Source organism: Centruroides vittatus, unplaced genomic scaffold (assembly GCF_030686945.1).
Source record: "Centruroides vittatus isolate TY-2023 unplaced genomic scaffold, ASM3068694v2 contig_1215, whole genome shotgun sequence".
Taxonomy (NCBI): domain Eukaryota; kingdom Metazoa; phylum Arthropoda; class Arachnida; order Scorpiones; family Buthidae; genus Centruroides; species Centruroides vittatus.
The window spans coordinates 895,853-917,522 of record NW_027120777.1 but is presented as its reverse complement, the minus strand read 5'-3'; the positions used below and the strand labels follow the sequence as shown (position 1 = coordinate 917,522).

The window sequence follows — 21,670 nt, the reverse complement described above, 5'->3', positions numbered from 1 at the left end:
ATCGCTTACGTGATGGAATTTTCTTAAATACTGTTTTTCCCATGAAATCCTGAAATCTTTGTGCATAAAAACTTGGCCTATGAACAGACACTGTATCCTAAAAAATTAAAGAATAAATTAAGAACTTTTGACTAAAATATATTTATATAAATATTTTATAACAACAAATATAAATTATATAAAATTATCGTTTATATCAGAAAAATATTGTCATATCTTAATACATTTAAACCTATTCATTAAAAATAAAACCCTATATAGCAAGATGACCTTTACTATTTTTCATATTTAGTTATGAAATAAAATTTATGATTAATTTTATTTGTATAATTTATATTCCATTACATGCCACTACACTGATTTTATCAATAAATATATATCGATAAATAAATATATTTATTGATAAAATCAGTGTAGTGTCATGTAATGAAATATAAATTTTACAAACAAAATTAATCAAACTATTTAAATTAAAATTCTAATAAAATTTACAGTAATTGTTCTATTTGCTAATTTCTTGTAAAGGTTTATCTAGAATTAAATAAAAACAATTTTTTTTTTCTTTCTTTATTGTATTAAGATTATGTTGAAAGCCTTCAATATATCTAATATAGTAGTCATATCCATCTTATTCAACATAAAAATTTTCTGTATATACAGGGTGTCCCATAAATCTGTAGTTTAAAAATTCATAAAAGTTGAAAGAATTGCTATATATGAATGTGGTGTGCGTAAACATTATTCTCACAAAGGGGGATTTTTTTTTTGTGGGTAGAGAAAAAGAAAATAGTTCAAATTTTTGTTGATAGAGGGCACTGAACACAAGAGAAGGGGGAATCACTAAAATTGTGCAAATCTGAGTCTTATAAAATACAGGGTGTACGATAACAGCTCATTTCTGAATTTTCTGTTACTGGCACTGACATACAGTTTTCATTTTGATGTTGACCTTGGTGGATAAAGCACTATTGGTGAAGTTGTTTATCTCAGCCACGAATCACCAGCTGAAACTTTACAAAGGTTTAGGACACAGAAGAGAATGAAGAAAGGTTCAGGTCCAATCACTCCTGCTGGAGTGGTTTCCCTAGTACGAGGTTTCGAAGAAACGGGAAGTTTGTGTAATCGGCCACGCAGTGGTGCACCACATTTATCAGAAGTCCATACCTCTAATGTGGCTTCGCAAATGGAAACCTATCTGGCAGGAGTGATTGGACCTGAACCTTTCTTCATTCTCTTCTGTGTCCTAAACATTCGTAAAGTTTCAGCCAGCGATTTGTGGCTGAGATAAAACTTCACCAATAGTGCTTTATCCACCAACGTCAACATCAAAATGAAAACTGTATGTCAGTGCCAGTAACAGAAAAATTCAGAAATGAGCTGTTATCGTACACCCTGTATTTTATAAGACTCAGATTTGCACAATTTTAGTGATTTTTCTTGCGTTCAGCACCCTCTATCGACAAAAATTTAAACTATTTTCTTTTTCTCTACCCACAAAAATCCCCCTTTGCGAGAATAACTTTTATGCAAACCGCATTCAAATATACCAATTCTTTCAACTTTTATGAATTTTTAAACTACAGATTTATGGGACACCCTGTACATATATGAAACATATGACATTGAATATTACAGTGATGATTTACACTCCAGCATTATTACAATAATCTTGAAAAATATTAATCATAATCTTCTTATAAGAATTATAAAGATATATCAAATTCAATAAAAATTCATATAATATAAGACTGGAAATTTTTATTTAAAGCAGTAACAGTTTTGATATAATTAACTTTGAAAATAACAGTTCACCTTCAAAACAAAAGATGAACTACAAACTTCAAAATCATTACAAAATTAAATCAAATTTTTTTCCCTTATGCTGTAAGTAGACACTCTCAATAAGTCACACTACAATAACTTGAATTTTACTTTTATTCCAAAATTTAAATCCCATAGTTTAGGAAAAATATCTAAACTGCAAATGAAGAAGTATTTTTTTGTAATTTGAGCAACTGCCCATAGACTGAAGCACTGACTGCTGAAAAAACACAGCAAATAGAAATCAAATTGAGCCCATTATAGAATAATGATATAGTAACAAAATATACTGAACACTATATAAACAAGTATTTACTTTTTTAATATTAATATATAATATAGAGTCAAACATTGTCTAACTTTTGTTTATGAGCATTACATTCAGATATACCGTATTAGCCCGAATATAACGCGACCCCGAATTTAATGTGACTCCGAAATTTTCATAAAGATATTTAGAAAAAAAAATAATACTCATAAAAGAATTCAAAGAAAGTAAAATTCAATCAGATAAGCATTTATTTAGGTATTTATAGCTAATAACACAGGTTACATTCATATCAATAAAATTAAGTAATGTAAAACAAAATTAATATTACATAAGTAACAAAAAACGGAAATGTTTATTCAGAATGAGAACTCATTGACTTCCGTTATTCATTATTGACTTTCGCGTTAGGGGGTAAAGCGGGTCTATTGACAAATTTTCTCGCAGTAGTACGAAATTTCTACTGACTTAACTTGAATGAGTCATATTTCTTCCCCATTTACAAACAAACCCGATGGCAATCGGTGAAACATGAGATAAATTACAGCAAGTTGAAATTTGATATGTTTATTTTTTGCGTTTTACGTATCAAACTACATTAAATTCGACACAAATAAAGCATTTTTGTCAATGTAGAAATATTTTACATTGTTTAAAAGTAGAGAAAATAAAGAAAAGAAAGATGTAATAATAATTTTTCGAGCAAAGCCAAAAATTTCACAATTTTAAGATAAAAAATGGCGTCTGTGAGAGCCCACGTGTCTAAAAGGCGGTCGAAAAATCACGTGACTAATGAAACAAGCGGAGACATAGCCTTACTATAGTAGCGCTATGCAAACAAAAGCGCAGGCCTACTAACTAGATCACATGGTTGTTTTGAAGTGGTCGGTCGAGCTAGGTCTGACGTTCAGTCGCGTTTCAATCTCTGTAGGAAAATGTCCTTGTTTATATTACATTCCATTACTTAAACCCCGAATTTAGCGTGAGTCGATTTTTTAACGGAAAATAGATGGTCGAAAAATATCGCGTTATATTCGGGCTAATACGGTAAAATTGGTCACAAAAAGTAAATTCACAATAACTGAATTATATGTACACTTGTTCTTACATTGAAGACCTACATAAACAACAACTAAAGTTTTGTATAAAGTGTAAAGAGAACTAATGGTAAAATTAAAAATAAATGACAGTTTTTCCTAAAGGTTTGTATACAAAGGTAACAATATTCTATAGCACTTTTACATAAGAGAAATTTATATGATAAATTTCTAACCTTTATATGTAAAACAGTAAATTCATTTAGACATGCTTAACTGTAAAATTTCTGTGCCAATCTAGGCATTCAACAAAATTTTACATAGCTATAAGATTTTGTGTAAACTGAATAAAAGTTTCTGATGGATCAGATTTGGCCCAGATGACAATCTGATTATATGCAGTACAGCAACTTTTATTATAGAAAAAGAAGAGAGCAAAATTCAAACTATAAAAATAAATTTCCTTAAAGAGTAACGAATCACACCTAAACTCAAATTTTCCAGCAAATAAACGTAAAAACTTACAGATCAAACGTTTTCGGCCACAAATTTATCAGCCTTCTTCAGGAAAAATTAAACGAAAAAAGCATTCTATAAATACAACATTTTTGCTGAAGAAGGCCGATAAATTTATGGCTGAAAATGTTCTATCTGTAAGTTTTTACATTTATTTGCTGGAAAATTTGAGTTTAGGTGTGATTTGCAACTCTATAAGTACAATTCCAGTTTTTGATGAAGTTGTATTTATTGTTGAATTTCCTTAAGAGTTTTTTGTAATAATTGATCAATACAAAGTGAAAAATAAGAAGACAGAGCTATGGTGGTGAAGAATTTGAATAAAACAAGCTATACTTCAGTATTTGACATGTTAAATGTATGAATAGGCAGAAACTATAAAGTATTCAAAAAAGAAATTTGTTTCCAGTTCAATTGATAAAAGATTCAGAAACAGACCATAAAAGGGATAGTTATGCTAAGTGAGAAAAATAGGAGGGCTATTTTTTAAATAAGGTCCGTTTGTGAATGAGAGTAAGAATAATGAGCAATCACGGCAGTACGCATGCACTTCTGCTCCAAGCAAGCTTGGCGCACGTTTTGACGCCATTTGCAGTCATATTGTCTGACTGTATGCCAAGCTGTAGAAGTTTAAAATGTTTAAGAAAATTGAGACTCCCGCCGACTGTGAGATAAGATCTGTTATTCGATTCTTGAGTTCAAGAAACTTGGCAGCAGCAGAAATTCGCCGTCAGATTTGTGAAGTTTACGGTGATAATGCTATGAGTGACAATAAAGTTCGAAAATGGGTAAGAATGTTCAAGAACAAGCGAGTTAATGTGCATGATGAGCCATGCCCTGGCTCACCTTCTCTGATTTCTGAAGATTTGGTTTGTGATGTGGATAACAAAATTTGAGAGGGCCGACGATTCACGATTTCAACGTTATCAATTGAATTTCCACAATTTCAAGATCAGTTTTGTATACCATTGTTTCGGAGAAACTGAATTATCGAAAATTGTATTCTCGGTGGGTTCCAAGACTGCTTTCTGACAATCACAAAACAAAAAGATTGAACAGTGCTTTATCGTTTTTGACTCGATACGATCATCCATACAGTCTGGAACTTGCACTCAGTGATTTTCACTTGTTTCAATACTTAAAGGAGTTCCTTGGTGGTCAACGGTTCAACGACGATGAAAAAGTGAAAACTGCAGTCGTGGATTGGGCTTCTTCACAGGCGGCAGATTTCTTTGACGTCGGAATTCAAAAATTGTTGAGCAGTATGACAAATGTTTAAACAAAAATGGAAATTATGTAGAAAAGTAGATAAAAATATGTAGAATATGGAAAAAAATATATTTTAATGATATTTACAGTATTTTTCTTTTTATTAAAAAACGGACCTTATTTAAAAAATAGCCTTCGTATAATGAGGGAATATGTGAACATGAATCAGATTTGCATGATAGAAATTTCAGCTTATCTTATTTTATCATAAATATTCATGTAATTAGCATTTGTCATTGATTTTCAATCTTTTACAGAGCCATGTAAAATCAATTTTGGCATAATAATAAAAAAAAAATCATAAAAATAAAAGTGCAACAGATTTAAAATAATAAAGCAATAAATATGCAAGAACAAGAATTTCACTAATTTAAAATTTCTATAAACTTATAATCACATTAATGCTGAATTTCACCAATGTTTTTTTGATACAAGGAAGCAATTATTATTATAAATCTTAACATTTATATATAAAACTTATTAAAATGATATCTAAATTAAGAAATATAGTTCATTAAAATAAATTTTACAACAAATATAATAAATGATTTTATACCCCATCATGTAACATCGATTTCCATGTGTGTTCCAATTTTTTTTTTAGTCTGTAGCTCTGTAGAATATCTATAATACCCAGAAAAAGTAATAATCTCTCTCCTTTGGAATTTCTTGCAGGAATACCACCAGGTCTAATTAAAATAAAAAATATTATTTTAATATTTAAAATCAAAATTCAAAAATGCAAATGCAATTTTAAAAATTTTTATTGTGATAATATTAATTTTCAGCAACTCAAAGCCCTTTTTTTTTTAATATTCCAATTAATTTTATTTATTATTATTATCATATTCATAATACAGATATGGAAAAAATATATTTATGTAAATACCCAATTCCAGAAACGTTATATAATATCTGTAGTAAATACAAATCACTAAAAATTGTCATTTGGAAAAAAATGGCTCACAGGCCACAATCCAGTCTATGTTCAATCTTGTCCCCACTAGCCACTAAAAAATCTTATTTATATTCAGGATTTTGTTGAAAAAATTTAAAAATAGTAAATTACCTTTTAATGTTTGTTTTTTAAAGAAGTAAAATTATATAAAATATATTGATATTCTTAATTAATACATTTATTATCACTATTAATAACTTTAATACATGGAAATATTTGACATTAAAATAAAAAATAAATAAACTAATTGGCCTAAATTTAAATATATATTATAATAATAATAATCTTTATTCACAAAAAGGGGATTATCCCTGTTGCAGGGGGTTGTACAAAATTGACTTGTAAATTTTCGTATTATTAAAACATTAACTAGGTTATTAAAATTTAACAGTCGTTATACATTGGTTTTATATTATTTCGTTATTAACATAAATAAAAACAGTTATTTTAACAAACACAGTAATATAATTATACAATAATGGTGAATGTTGATATATTTTGACATACTGGCATAAATTTACAACATTTTTGTAATCTTAATGAAATAATTATACAGAGAATAGAGATCATTTTTATTTAGGTTATTGAGAGAATTTCTATAATCTTGGGATGAATCACTTTGGAGTATTCGAGGAATGTTGAAAGAATCACGTACATTAGAGAGATTTTGACATTTCTGAAGTAAGTGTTCAATTGAGAAGTTATCGAATTTGCACCAGGGCAATGATTGTTTGACAGGTCAATATAGAAATTATTGATATAAAGGGAATATTTATTTAGACGTAATTGTGAAATTAGCCTTTTCACGTTGAAGTTAATTGATTTTATCATATAAGGTTGTACAGAAGGTATTTGTAAAATTTTTAAGTACCAGGGATGATAGGTATTGTGATTTAGGCTATTTTGATCCATATTTATAGATTGAGCGATAGCTGATTCCATTAACATAGTATATCCAAATTTCCAGTCCTGAATATTATCTTTGAATAGAAGATCTGATACTCCAAAAGAATTTAGTATTTTATTTAGTTTAGTTTGCCAGAGTTGTATTGTAGTTGATTTTTTACTGCCTTTGATTATTTCGTGGTGCAGAAAGGTAATATTACTGTCAGATTTGAATTTTAAACGATAGTAGAATTTAATGATACGTTTTAAGAACAATGGATAAGAGCAGATACGGTTAGTTTCGTGGCGAATTGCGTAGCCTGGGACAGTTCTTTCTAAGTGAAAAAGTTTGCGAAGAAAGTAGATGTGAAATTTTTCTAATTTATATATATAATCGAGACCCCATATTGGGGATGCGTAATATATGATTGGGTTAATGATTGCGTTATACAGTTTCATATGAATAGATAAATCGGAGGTTTTTAAGTTAGAATATAAGTTTAGCAGATTATCTATAGCCAGTTTTACCTTATTGTTCAAATACGAAATATGTGCTTTAAATGTATGATTCCAATCGAATATAACACCTAGGAAATTGACTTCATTTACCATTTGCAGAGGTTGCTTGTCTAGATATATCGTTGTTTCTTTTTTGGAGATTTTACTATTCTTACGGAATATAACGACTTTCGTTTTGGTAGGATTAATTGTTAGTTGGATTGAGTTGAGGTAAGAATTTAAGCGATTAATTTTTCTTTGTAGTGATATTTTTGTCGGAGCGAAGATTGCAAGGTCATCAGCAAATAACACATAATGAAAGGTCCTGTCACCAAGTTCTATTCCATCTGAGCAATTCTGAAATATGTGATCAATTTCGAGTAAATAAAAATTGAATAGGTATGGCGAAAGAGGGTCACCTTGGAGTATTCCACGTGTTAATGTTAGCGATGGTGAGATGGCTTTGCCCTGTTTAATTTTTGCGTTATAGGTTGAGAATAGCTTAGATATTGTGTTTGCAAATTGATTACCTGCTCCGTTAATTTTTAATTTATATACCAGTAGCGGAACAAAAACAGAGTCGAATGCTTTTTGGATATCAATGAATGCAACATATATTTTTCTTTGCTTTTTTCTCAGATGAAGTTGTATTATGGATGATAGTAGGAAAATAGCAGATTCTGTTCCTTTATTTTTGAAGAAGGCGTATTGAAATTTTGCTTCGAGGTCAGTTATTTTAGTCCAGTATTGGAATTTTGTAGCTAATAAAGATGTAAAGCATTTTCTTAGTGTTGACAGTAATGCTATTGGTCTATAATTAGTTGGAGAAATTTTATCACCTTTTTTATGTATCATTGATAAAATTACTGAATTCCAGGAGTCCGGGTAATTAGTTGTTTTGTACATAGAATTGAAGAGTTGTAGCAGTTTCATTCTTGCTTGATTTGACAATGTTTTTAGGAACTTAGTTGGAATGTGATCATTTCCTGGTGATGTATTAATGCGAGTTTTATTTATGGTATCATCGAGTTCCTTGATTGTAAATTTAGAATTAAGACATTCGTTGTTGGAGTTGTAGTTAGACATTAAATTAGGTATAGTTTGGGTAACAGGAAAGCGTTGATAAAATTTTTTCCAGGCTTCGAAACTTATCATTGAGTTATTGTCACATAAGTCAAATTTAAATCGAAATTTTTGTATTAGAGTCCAGAAAGTTTTGCTATCATTGCTGTTTTTTAGTAGTGTTGTTTCAAGTTTAGAAAAATAATTTTTCTTTTTTGCTTTAATTAGATTATTGTAAGTTTGCTTGAGCTTTCTGTAGTTATTGAAATTTAAATTATTTGAGTTTTCACGGAATGTTTTTAAACTTGTTTGCTTCATCTTTTTCATCTTGTAGCAATCTTTGTCAAACCATGGTTTTTTAAATTTGTTTTGAATGGTTCTTTTATCGTTTTTAATTTGGATATAATCGTTCATTATCTGAATTATTTGGTTATATATTATATCAGAATTCAAATTGGTTATTTCTGGAATATTGTTGAATCTATTTTCTATTTCATTGGAATATTTCGACATTTTATAGTAGATTCTCGTTTGTTTATTGCACTCCTTAATTGATGAATTTTCTGAGGACAATAGGAATTTTGATATGGTTGGAAAGTGGTCCGATGTGTCTTGCGAATTTTGATATGTTGTCCGATGGCGAAATCTAGACAACAATCTAACATGTATTCAGAACATATTGTTAAGTCTATGGTGGATTTGCCATTATGTTCAATACAAGTAAATTCGGCTGGATAATCAGGTTTGAGACGTCCGTTTAAAATGTACAGTTTATGGTCTTTTATTATTTTTATTAAGTTTATTCCTAGTTTATTAGTAGTATTATCTTTGGATCGTCTGATATTTTGTATTTGGTAATTAGGACCATTATAATATGAATCTGTCATTTCAGCGATTCTTGCATTAAAATCTCCCAGTGAAAGGATATATGGAGTTAAATGTTGCCACTGTTCGATTATTTTAAAAATTTCATTGAGTTTTGTCAGACAGTTGGGTGGAATATAGGTGACCATTACTATTATTTGTCGATAATCTTTGTTGCCTAATATTGGTTTATTCATTGAAAGTAGGAGTAATATATAGTTGTCAGATTTTTTGGTTTGTTGTATTTTACAGCAATGTTTTTTTAATAAGATACACAATCCACCACTTGGGCGACCAGGTCCAGAAGGTTTATATGCTGGGACTGTAATTGTTGTATAGTTATTGAAGAAAGTAGAATTATAAAACAGATCCAGTGTAATCCATGTTTCAGTTATTCCAATTATATCAGGGTCATATTTTAATTGGAGAAGATTTAGTGATGTTATTTTATTCTTTAAGCCTTGACTATTCCAATTGATGACAGTAGTTGGGTGTATATTTTTGTTAACTTTTTCCTGATGAGATTTATTTTGTAATGTATATCAACTTGCTGATTCTGGTAAGGTAGAAAAAGGTAGAAAAGTATCCACATAAACCAGTTTTCCCGTATCGATATTAAAAGTTATTCTATCTCGGTCTATTTGTAGAATATCGTTACGTAGTTTGACTGAATGATTTTGTTTTCTTAATTCGAAATAAATCGGTAATAAGTTTTTTCTTCTTTTACGTGAGTCCTTAGTAAGGTCTGGTGCGATTTGGATGTTTCCCCAGTTTTCCAATAATTTTTGTTGTTTCTTTGATATGAAGGAATTAAAAATCTGATCACGGGTCTGTTTATTACTGAGTGATAATCTGATAACAGGATTCGTTGATTTGGTTAATTGAGTTATATCAAGAATATCTTCCTGGAGTACTTTGTGCAGGTTTAATGAAGAGTTAATAAATTTAAGAATTTCTGATTTGGAGATACTATTTGACGTGGGATAATTATATATTATTATATTATTATAGTGATGGTCGTTGATCAGGGTGTCCATTTTATACTGTATCAGTTCCTTTCCTGATTTTAAATTGTCGATTTGTAGTTTTAGATTTTCAATTTGACTGTCCATTCTTTGAAATTGTATTTTATTCTCACGTATAGTTTCATGGATTAAATTCAAATCTTCTTTTATAGATTCCATTTGGGTAGATAGTTTATTATTAGAAGTATTAATAAGTTCCGAAATTTTGTACCATAGATCTGTTGTTAGAGTGTCATTCGAATTTGTCGAAGATGATGGATGGATTATATTGGACTCACCTGGTGAATTCTGTAGTCTTTGTGGAGTTGTATCCATATGCTGGTTGTTGATTTCTAAGGCTGGTTCTTGTGATTCTTTGTCCATTAATAGATTAAAATCCGTTATAAGTTTGGAGTTGGATGCACCTGGTTGAGACTTTTTACTTTCCGGTTTGGTTCTGTTAAGCGGAGGTCTACCTCGTTTAACTGGTGAACGCTGCATATTTATTAATTGTTAGTATTTCTTCGAGAACGATGATTTCTATACAGTTTTAGTAATTTTGGGTTAATAAGATTAGAGAAATACAGTAGTTTCTTAACACTTGTTGAACCACAACGCAAAAGTCACCAACACCTCCCACTGTCGAGCCACACCCCAAAATATATTGATATTTCAAATATTTCAATAACGAGAATAAAATTTAACGTGAAATAATTAAACATCTCTGTTTTCAAAAATCAGAAATAAAATAGGCAATGAAAAAAGCTGCTGAAATTATAAATTTCATACAATCAAATGACTTCAACTACAGAGTATTCAAAGACTTTCATTTAGAACACAATGATACTTATTTTAGTCATGTTAGTTTACTCAACAGAATGGCAATATTAGAACAAATCACTTCTAAGACAAAAAAAAAAAAATTATAAAAAAATGAGAAAGGATATTACTTATTTAGAAGAATCCAAATGGCTAAATGATCTGTCACTTTTTGCTATGATGAAATATTTTGCTGACAAACTTAAAACTGTGTGAGAAAGACAAGCTTGTTAATCAGAAAATATTAATTTGTTAAAAATCAGTTAGTTAATAAAATAATGTTTTAAAATGGACAATATTTTTATCCACAAGAGAAAACACAACAATAGATATTAAAAATATTCACTCTCACTAGTGAATTTAAGTAATAAATTTGAAGAAGTTACCAATTTTAGAAATAATAAAGTAAATTTCTTATCAAGATGTTTAGTCATTTCAAAACGTTGAGTTGTAATTATCCCAACCTTACAAAGCTGATTGTTCAAATAGTATTTCTATTTGGCAACAGTTCTTTTCCAGAATAAAAAATGTTACAACAATGAACCATTATGCTTAAAAGCTTAACATCTGAGCAATGTATAACATTAACATTTCACCTGGTAACAATTTTTCTTTTGTAAGAAGTTAATAAAAATTTATACATTATTTATAATTTAGTTTATTTAATTTCTTTAATAATCACCCTGTTCCTTGAACAAGTTTGGACATCACTGCTCTACAACTATAGTTACTATTGTCAATACAAATAAAAATTCTCTGTAGTTATTTTGCTATGTTACAATAATTGTAAATCCATCTATTAAATAAAAAAATATTCTAATATATATATATTTATTTAAATATACATTAGATTAGGAATATGACATAATAATTTAAAATGAATTTACTAAATTACATCATAATCTTATGAATAAATTTTTTATTAATAAATTCATTAATGATTACACATTTCAATCTATATAATCATCTATTTATTATTGGTATTAATATTACCATAATTTTTCAGTTTAAAAAAAAAAATAATTCATGAAAGTTTAAAAAAGAACCAGCTTGCAGTAGAATTTAACTTTTTTTTTCAATTTCTTAGTAATGAAATAACCACTGAAATTAACCATTTTCAAATTAATTTAAATATATATATCAGAATATTAAATTTTCTTAACAACATTTTGTTTAATTCTTCATATCTAAATTTGGAAAAAGTTGAAATCATCAGAAGATTTAAGTAATACTAAATGAATTTAATTATCATCATTATTATAAAACTAATTGAAAGAAGTTTTGGAATTAACAAAGATGTTAAAAATTTATTTTGAAACTTACGGAACATCGTCATCGTGATCAACTGGTTCAACTTCTGCCTGAATTGATTCCATTGCTGTAGAAAATGCGGCCAGCCGCTGTTTATTGATAGACTTACTACGAGTGAGACTTGTTCCTGATGCTGTTACTTGAGTACCTATATACAAAAGATTATGTTTTAACACATCAATATTTCTAAATAAATTTTTTTTAATAAACTAAAAGTTTTCAATACATACTAGATCCTTTCGAAGTTGCCTCGTTATCATTTCCATACAGAAATTTCTGCTGCTCCATTTTACCATATCGTTGTTCCTTATTCAAAATTATTATAAGTTATTAGATCATGTGTAAATAGTTAGTTGTGATTTAATATCTATCTACATATTACTATTTATATCTATTTCAATATGTATTTAGACAAGCATAGCTTAACCTTTGAAACAAGTATATATTGCAATAAAAATTGAAATGTTGATAACTTATAAATGGTTTATTTTAATATTTATTCCTTAATTTTAAAAAGTAATTTCTTATTAAAATTTTTACATTATGGCCAAACCTCGGGTTTCAAACACCTCACTTTTCAAATAATTTAGTTTACAAACAAAATTTTGAGCTCATTTTTGCCCCAGTTGCCAAACATGTTACTTGGTAGAGCTTGCCGCCAATAGTCAACTTCCTATACTTCCTATGTTGAAGAAAGTCAACAGCTCGACCAATCAACAACAGGATTATCAATTCAGAAGTTAGCAGTGCCGATATTGCCTTGCATCATAATATGAATCATCGATGACATTGCTATTTAAATTACATTTCAGTGTACATGTGGGTAAGATACTATTTCCATTTTTAGGTATGTGCTACAGTTGAATGTATTATTAATATATTCAAGACAAATTCCCTGACTTTTTGACAATTTTCGACAAATTCCCTGACTTTCCATGACTTTTTCCGAACACTAATGAAAATCCCTGATTTTCCAGGTTGTGTAGGAACCCCGTATTAATGAATTAATGAAAACTGCATTAATTGACGTTCACATAATATAAATGGCATTCAAGAATTTGTGTTTAACACGTTGACTGCCATCTACGAGATGACTCGTAGTTACCGTTTCTGCCTAGGACGCCACCTACGAGTTATATCGTAGTTTGTTTCCTTGCCATATTTGTGCAGCTACGATGTAATTCATAGTATATCAGTGTAAATATGAATAGATAGCTTCAGGGGCAAGAACAAAAAATCAAGTTTGGCTTACATGAACAGAACATTTATTAATAAATGAACAGAAAATATAATCATAAAAAGTTTATTCAAAATCGAAAGCAAAACGATATTTTTATTGTTTGTGATAATTTTTAAAACAATCTTCTACGCAAAGGGCTGGCTTCTCTGGGCAGATTGGACAGAAATAACGCGTTTCTCGGCGTTTTTTAGCTTTGGTACAAATTCGACATGGCTTTGTCGGATGTTGTTTTTTCTGAGTAGGTAGGATACTCTGTAAATAGTGAAGCTCTTGCAATTTAATTTTTTTGAAACTGGTTGAATCTCTTCTCCAATCAACGCTTTGACGAATGCTTCTGTAAACTTTATAAGTTTTATTTTAGAAGAAGTTGCTTTTTGAAAGAGTTTGTGCGCATTATGTATATATATCTCTATAATATGTAATGCAACCTTTTTGGGCCATCTAATAGTCTTTCTTAGAGCTGTGTAGTACGATAGCATTTGATCTGATCGGTCAATGCCAAGAATAGTCTCATCTTTAGGTTCGGAGACGACGTCATAATCACTGTCCTCACTTGAATCCTCAGATGGTACATAATCGCTACTGTCGTTTCCATCCTCACCAAAAATTTTGTCAGATTCTGAATCACTTAGATTAGTGTAGTAATCAAGTTGTTTTTTAGTCAGTAGTCTTTTCTTATCCATATTGGGATATTTATAATTTGATTATAAAAATAAATAAAAAATAACACTCTCAAAAAAGACGTAAATGTGATGTGCTCGCCTCTATATCCGATTTATTACTAATGAATTTAGACGCACATCTCCGATTGGCTGTAGCGAAGTGACAGGACGAATCGTGCCTGTGCACGAATTAACTCGTAGTTTGGCTTTAGCGAAGAGCTTTCTGTTACATAAGCCAACTACGAGATAATTCGTAATACCTTTATTTTAAGAAAAACACATTCTATATGCTTTTTGATTATTTCTATGTACTCTGATTAGAGTTTTTAATAATATAATATAATTAAATTAAGTTGGCGTTTTACAACAGAATCCTGAAAAGTCACATGGCAGTCAACGTGTTAAATATGCTTAAGTTAAATTAAATGACAAAAATTTATTAATATTTATTAATATTAGGCAGCCAGTTAATTAAAATTAAAAATAACAACTAAACTTAAAAATAATAATTAAAACAGACCTTTACACCAAAACTGAAACTAAAATTTAAAAAATTAAAATAAAAACTGAAATCAAATCAATTGAAACATAATATTTCGGAAAGTGTGGATAAAGTACTACTTGTTGTCAGTCTTGACTGATTTGGTTATATTTCATGCAGGCAGTCAGAGTAGTCTCTCTATTTGTAGCACTTTTTTGTAAACTGTTAGTTTTGGTTGGTGGTGATGAAACATTTCTTTTAATATATATACAGTCAAACCTGTTTTTATGCGCTCTTTTTATGTGCGATTTTTATTTGTGCAATTTTTTTAATGCGAATTTTTAATTTGTGCGGTTTTTTTTGGTGCGATTTTTTATTTGTGCGGTATAGTTGGCGACTAGTCTCGTGCGATTCGTCATGGTTCACGTTGATTGATTATAGCTAAATAAACTTATTATATCATAAATGCACTTATTATAGTAACATTATTGCATGAATATGCGAAAAATGAAATAATTTACTTTTAAAGTCAACAAAACACCACTCTGGACAAAAATATGTAAAACAGACGATAGACCAGACGATGCAGTCAAGTGCTGACATCTGTTGTCAATAAATTCTATTTCGTACGGTTTTGAGTTATTTTCTATGTGAGACTTCTTTTATGCGGTCCCTATTGACCGCATAAAAAAAAAATATATTTTTAATTGTGTTGCGAAAACTATTTTTTATAACCACTCGTGAAGTTTCGTGCGATTTTTTTTATGCGTTTTTTTTAATGCGGTCCCTATCCCCCGCATAAAAACAGGTTTGACTGTATATAAAATAATAATATATTGCCTTTATAGGCATTTTTATGCATGAAATACAACTAAAAAGTTAAAAACAAAGTTTTGTTTTGGGGTCTGAAACTGATTAATCCATTTTATAATATTTTTTATGGGAAAGTTTGTTCCCGTTTTAGAACAAATTGGTTTTTGAACAACTTTTAGAATTGAATTAAGTTTGAAACCCAAGGTTTGACTGTATACACTTTTTTCCCTAAATATTCATCTTGCACACAACCAATGTAATTAATTTAAAATAATTTTTGTTTTATTAACACATACAGATTCCTAAATATTCTTATAAATATTTAATCATAACAAAAACAAATATGATTCATATTGCAACAAAAAAAAGTTTAATATTAAAAATTACCATATAATAGCATGATTATGCTGTATGCTTACTAATAGGAAAATAAGATAAGTGTTAGTTTTTTCAGTGTAATAAACTTATTTTTGTTACTGCACAAGGTTTGTATGTAAATGAATAATAAATTAAGATATTTAAGTAAAAATAACTTTGCAAATGGATTAGGAAATCCATTTAATTATAAATTTACTTTGATATATAGACACACACACATATGTTACATATTTAGATGTACATGACTTTTAAAAATGCACAAAAAAATCCAAATTAAAGTCTGTAATATACTGATATATGTAAATACTCATTAAATCTGTTTACTCTTTGAATTGCATTCTCCCATATCAATTATATATTTTTTATTTTCATTAAATCTTTAAAATCAAAGATGCAAATAATTTTAATCTGAAATCTTTCAAAATACTTCATTGCTTTTAATAAAATTTTAGTGTGTAAGTTGCATATAATAAACTATAAATATATACTAAGCAAAGCAATTTTTTTCTATAGCCTACTTTTAAGTTTTTTGAATGTACTAATTTTTCAGAGAATGATGCAGCATTTTCTTCTTTCCTTTCTCTTCAAAATACATATGTACGTATATGTATATAAATTATAAAACCATAAAGAATAAATCATAATTAAATTTAAAGCTAAATTATCAGAAATAAAAGTCTTAAAACTATTACAAAATTGATCAAATAACAACAGAAATTTAAAAACATATTATAAATAATTAAAAACAGTTACATAAACCACAACAAAACATACAGAAGTTTTTTATGTTTGAAAATGAAAACAGTAGTAATAAAAATGCAAGGAAGTCAAAACAATTTGTTTTTAAGTTTAACAGTAAGTAAATTTGAAGATAAAACTTTATTTCATTTAATTTATATAATTTTATTTATAATTTACAAATAAGTATGTATAATCCAATTTATGAATGCACTTACCATTTTCTCTCTTGCAGCTTGATCCAGGTTGTGTATTCCAACCAACATACTGTAATCCATAATTTTAAAACTTTCCAGCACCTAATTTAAAAAACGATAATAATAATAATAAAAATATAATATTTTTAAAAACTACTATTCAGTAATATACTTTTTAAGATTCAACATATTTTTGACTTTGAAAATAATTATTTCTGTGATAAAAACTATAAAAAAAAACCATAATTCTCTATGATGATTTTATTATTATTAATTTTGTACAAAGTACAATAATTCTTTGTACAGCAGTTAAATTAAAACATAAACAAAATTGAACATTATACAAAATGCAAAATCAAAAGTTACAACAACAGTACATTATACAAATCAAAGTATTACAGTTATAACAAAAATAAACTAAAAAAAATTATATTAATAGAGCCCAAAATGTGACCAAGTGACAGACCACTCCATGTCAGAATTATCTGAGAGGCCCAAACCTCCTCATTTGTTATTGTATTCCCTTACTCATGGGAAAGTATCTACGTAAAATATTTCTTTGTTTTTGAAAGGTGCAAAATAGAAAGGAAATGTGTTGTTAAGAGAAATAGAATTAGAGTGAGTTAAATAATAGGAGAGGAGAAACTGTAAACAAGAGATCTTGACTTCCCATTCTGTCATGGTTGGAAATCACCGGGACATGCAATTCCCGCCTTTTTCGTTTTGTTTTCAAATCCGTGGACGTCACGGAAAAACCATTGGAAGAGCAACGGTTAGGACAACCGCTGTTAGTTTGAATCGACAATCAGTGATTGGTCGGCGGATATCATACAATGGGCCGACGTGCTGGAGACCTTGGAATGCTGATTGGTGGGCCAGGAATGGCTCCAGCAAGTATAAAAGAAGCAACTTTAGGCGGGAAAAGAGTTCCCTTCGAAATCCCGAAAAGTGCTAATCTCGTTGGATCAAGAAAGTGCTCAGTTGATCGGAAGGATTTGAGGACTGTTCTGCTTGATACGATCGGAAGGAAGAACCGCAAGGTGTTCTTTCGACGGATCTGTAGCAGAGTTTGGTGACTTTTGAACATAGTGAACCGTGTACGTGTGGAGACATGCTGTGTGGACTGTAATCTTTGTACTTATTAGTTTGTTTTACCCAAAGTTAAGCTGTAACCATTTTGTTTGTTATAAATTTGGTGTTTGTGATTTGTGAACCGTAGCAGTGTGTCATTTTTGAATTTGACTCATTCCAATATGTAAAAAGAAAAAAACACTGTGTGTCAAATTACAGAGCAAAACTTCTTATTCAAAGCTGCATACTTCCAGAATGGAAAGTGAAAACACATCTTTCCCCTAATTATGGGCTAGCTGGAAAAGTTGCAATTAGACACTTCAGGAAGTGATAGCCCAACATAAGGGTGGAGGAAGATGTCCACCTCCTCTAATTCAAATTCAGTTTCTAGAAACAAAACAGTAAACAATAAGAGAGATCTGAATCAATTAAACATTGGGTTTGGGTCAGAAAATGTATAAAAGGACACAGGGTTGTCATTTCCCAGGGTGTGAATAAACAAAACGTCTTTTCCTTTCCAAGAGATTTGACCACTGGACTCCAGTTCTTCTCAGTCTTTTTCAAGGTGTAACAATGTCTTTTTCCACCAAAGAGACTGACTGTCTTTTCCCTCAGTGAAGATCAACAGTCTCCTTCCACCAAAGTGGTTGACATTGAATGTCTTTCCTTGCAAGCATCAACCAAATTATGTTGGACTCTCTGGCTGGAAGAAGCCCAACAAGCCAAAGATCAGCTCTACCTACTGCAGGAACCACCAGATTCTCCAACTATGAATCCCAGTGTCAAATCATATTAAATAGAACAGGATTTTTTCCCCTTTGATATATTACCGGGAGAGGAGTATCAAGTATGTCGTCAGATTATTTCCTTTTTTGCTTTCAGACCAGATAGTGTGTGTATATTTGTGCGAAGAGAGCACAGACTTTATATATTAAAAACAAATTAAGCTATTTTATGTCAGCACATTATCTTCAAATCACTTCATATGACTGATGAAACCTTATGTAACAAAAACAAACGTTAAATGATGTTTTCACTTTTTGCTTTTTTGTAAAAGCAAAAATTCTTTTCAAATTATTTCGAATAGCAAAAACAGATACTAATGTAGGTTTTTCAAAAAAGCAAAATAGCATAAAACAAACTTTCATAAAGTAGGGGATATCTGTATATCTAAACAACAGCATTAAAACCATTCTATCATTTAATTAACATATCTAACATTTTACATTAAAAATAATTATTATTTTTAATGTAAATTCTTAAATTTTTTACATTCAGAAATAATGTACAAGTATGTATGCATTTATTTATTATTTTTACAGCAATATACAGTAACGCCTGTATAGTCTAAACTGCACAGTATCCAATTACTTTTTCCATTTTGACAGGTTTCAGTTTGAACAGGTTTTAGTATATTTTTCTTTTTTGTTTTTTATATTTAAACTACACCAGATAAATGTCACCAGTTAGATTCATTTTATTTTATAATAAAATCATCTTTACATACATACATAAATTTTATTACTATGTTTAATCCAAATTTATCCAATGTGATTCCAACCAAAGATGAGTATTCAAATGCAAGAATTGAGAACTTTTTATTTTCAACTGTAAAAAGTTGTCGTTCCCAAAAATTTTTGCTAGTATATTTTTTACACTTCTTGGATGCAATCTTTATACAGCAAACAAGTCAATTTGATAACCAAGAATTAATGTTGCCCTCTGCAGTAGTTTTAGTTAAATTTTTTGGTTTTTGTTTTAAATTTCATATATATTTAGTACTCATTCAGCATATAATATTATATATGCCTTTTGTGTGTTAACATTAAACTAAAAATATATTTTCCTTGTGACTTTACACAGGACCAATTTTTTAAAGAGTTGTCAAGAGTTGAAATGGGGTTTAGATTCAAAATGCATACAAAAATGACAATTGATAGTGATTAATTTTGCCACACTCTTCTAAACACACATCCTGTATGATAAGTGCTACATTTGTCAAGTTTTGAGATTTAAAAAGTAGTCTACAACAATTGAATAGAACAAGAAGCTTTGAACACAAGTTAAGTTACATTTTTCATACCCAAAAACCTCTTCTGTTTCCATGTTGGATATTTCTCTAGCTTATACAGAATTTAACATAAAAATTCTTTGGAATGGAGCAGCTTTCTTCTCTTTAGGGAGGTTTGTTTTATTCAGATTCCACTTTAAAACAGGTTTTACTATATTTACTATTATTTTATCAACATTAAAATTATTTATATTAAAATATGAATAAATACTAACCCTACAATCTCGCTGTATTGTTTTTACTAAAGCACTATAAGTTTCAGCTTCTAAAAATATTCCATCTGGATGGTGTTCAAGAAAATCTAAATCTTTGTATGTAGGAGATTGTTTACTACGTTCATATTTGTTGGCCTTTCTCTTATAAGTAGAACCTTTCAAGTCATATTTTTGATGAAGTTTAATAAAAGATGGAAGAAGATTATTCATTACGACAACTCTTACGTTCTTACCGCCACACTGTTAAAAAAATAGTAAGGTATATTGAATAAATTTTATATAATATTTGTATTGAATTATTAATATAAAGTCTTACCTGGTAGCAATAAAGACCAAAAAACTTTGGTAATAGTGTTCTAGGATTTTGATTAAGATTCTGTAATAAAGAAAAAGCATGCATATCAACATTTATTTCAAAGTTATAAAAATAATTGTGCATTTAAATGAAGTATGAAACTAAAAGAAATAAATATAAACACCTGAAATTTGATTCATTACTATAAAGCTACACCAACGGCCATATAATTATCATTGCCGGAATATAGCCCAATGGTGTTGTAGGCCCAATATGGCAGTTGGTGTGGTTTAAAAGAAATTAGTTAATATAATAAAATAAAGAACTTAATATGAAGAAGTTGACTAAAAATATTAATAATTTTAAGCAGTTGATATAAAATTTAAATTGTTAATAGAAAACTAACTATTATAAACACTAGCAGACCCGGCCACGCGTTGCTGTGGCTCAAAATGTATCTATTATAAATGTATAACACTTCCTCGTGGGGGAAATTTAAAAAAAATCCCTTCTTAGTATACATTCTGTTGACATACACTATTAAAACACAATCAAAAATGCAAAAAACCACATCTAAAATAGTATAATAGAAGTGGAGTTTTTCACGGTAAGCCTTAATCCTGTCCATTTCCCCCAGTGGGGGAAATTTCGCTATGTATATTATATAAAAACACGTGCGTATTCGAATGCAATGTTGTGTCAAAATTTCAAAGGAATCAGTAGGAACAAACGAACATTACATTTTTATTTATATAGATAGATAGATGATCTGCTTTAGTTCACCCTCACAGAAAAGCAAACTTAGGTCATTGGAGTTAGCGCCATCTGTTGGACATAAAAGCCTTAATGCTAGATGATATCTTTTAATTTATACAAATGTTTAACGGAATAATATACAGCCTATGTCCACCCTAGAAGTCCATTCTAAATATTGGTGAAAGAATTTTTAAAAATCGGATGAGTGGTTTCGGAGATTACCTGTTACATCCAAACTTACAAACATTTCCTCATTATAATATTAGTATAGTATTAGTATATTAGTATTACTATATTAGTATAGACTAGTTATAAATTTAAACTCATTTAGAAATAAGACATTCTGCTTATTTAGCTAGTACAAGTGTATAAAAATGGAGTGGAGTGTATATAAAATTGGTGATAGCATTACAAATTGGACAGCCAGATGACCAATAGGAT

General features: G+C 29.2%; 1 protein-coding gene across 4 annotated transcripts in view; it reads right to left on the bottom strand.

The window, feature by feature from the left end:
- The window catches only part of LOC136986885 (phosphatidylinositol 4-phosphate 5-kinase type-1 alpha-like), a 108,259-nt gene that overhangs the window by 39,076 nt on the left and 47,513 nt on the right, over positions 1-21,670 (bottom strand). For all 4 annotated transcript variants that reach the window (XM_067284518.1, XM_067284538.1, XM_067284531.1 and 1 more), the window contains exons 7-13: positions 20,495-20,554; positions 20,179-20,418; positions 16,843-16,923; positions 12,543-12,618; positions 12,325-12,460; positions 5,468-5,600; positions 10-97 (exon numbers count right to left, since the gene is read on the bottom strand). In XM_067284518.1, coding sequence (XP_067140619.1) covers positions 10-97; positions 5,468-5,600; positions 12,325-12,460; positions 12,543-12,618; positions 16,843-16,923; positions 20,179-20,418; positions 20,495-20,554 — 814 coding nt within the window. The remainder of the gene's footprint in view (positions 1-9; positions 98-5,467; positions 5,601-12,324; positions 12,461-12,542; positions 12,619-16,842; positions 16,924-20,178; positions 20,419-20,494; positions 20,555-21,670) is intronic.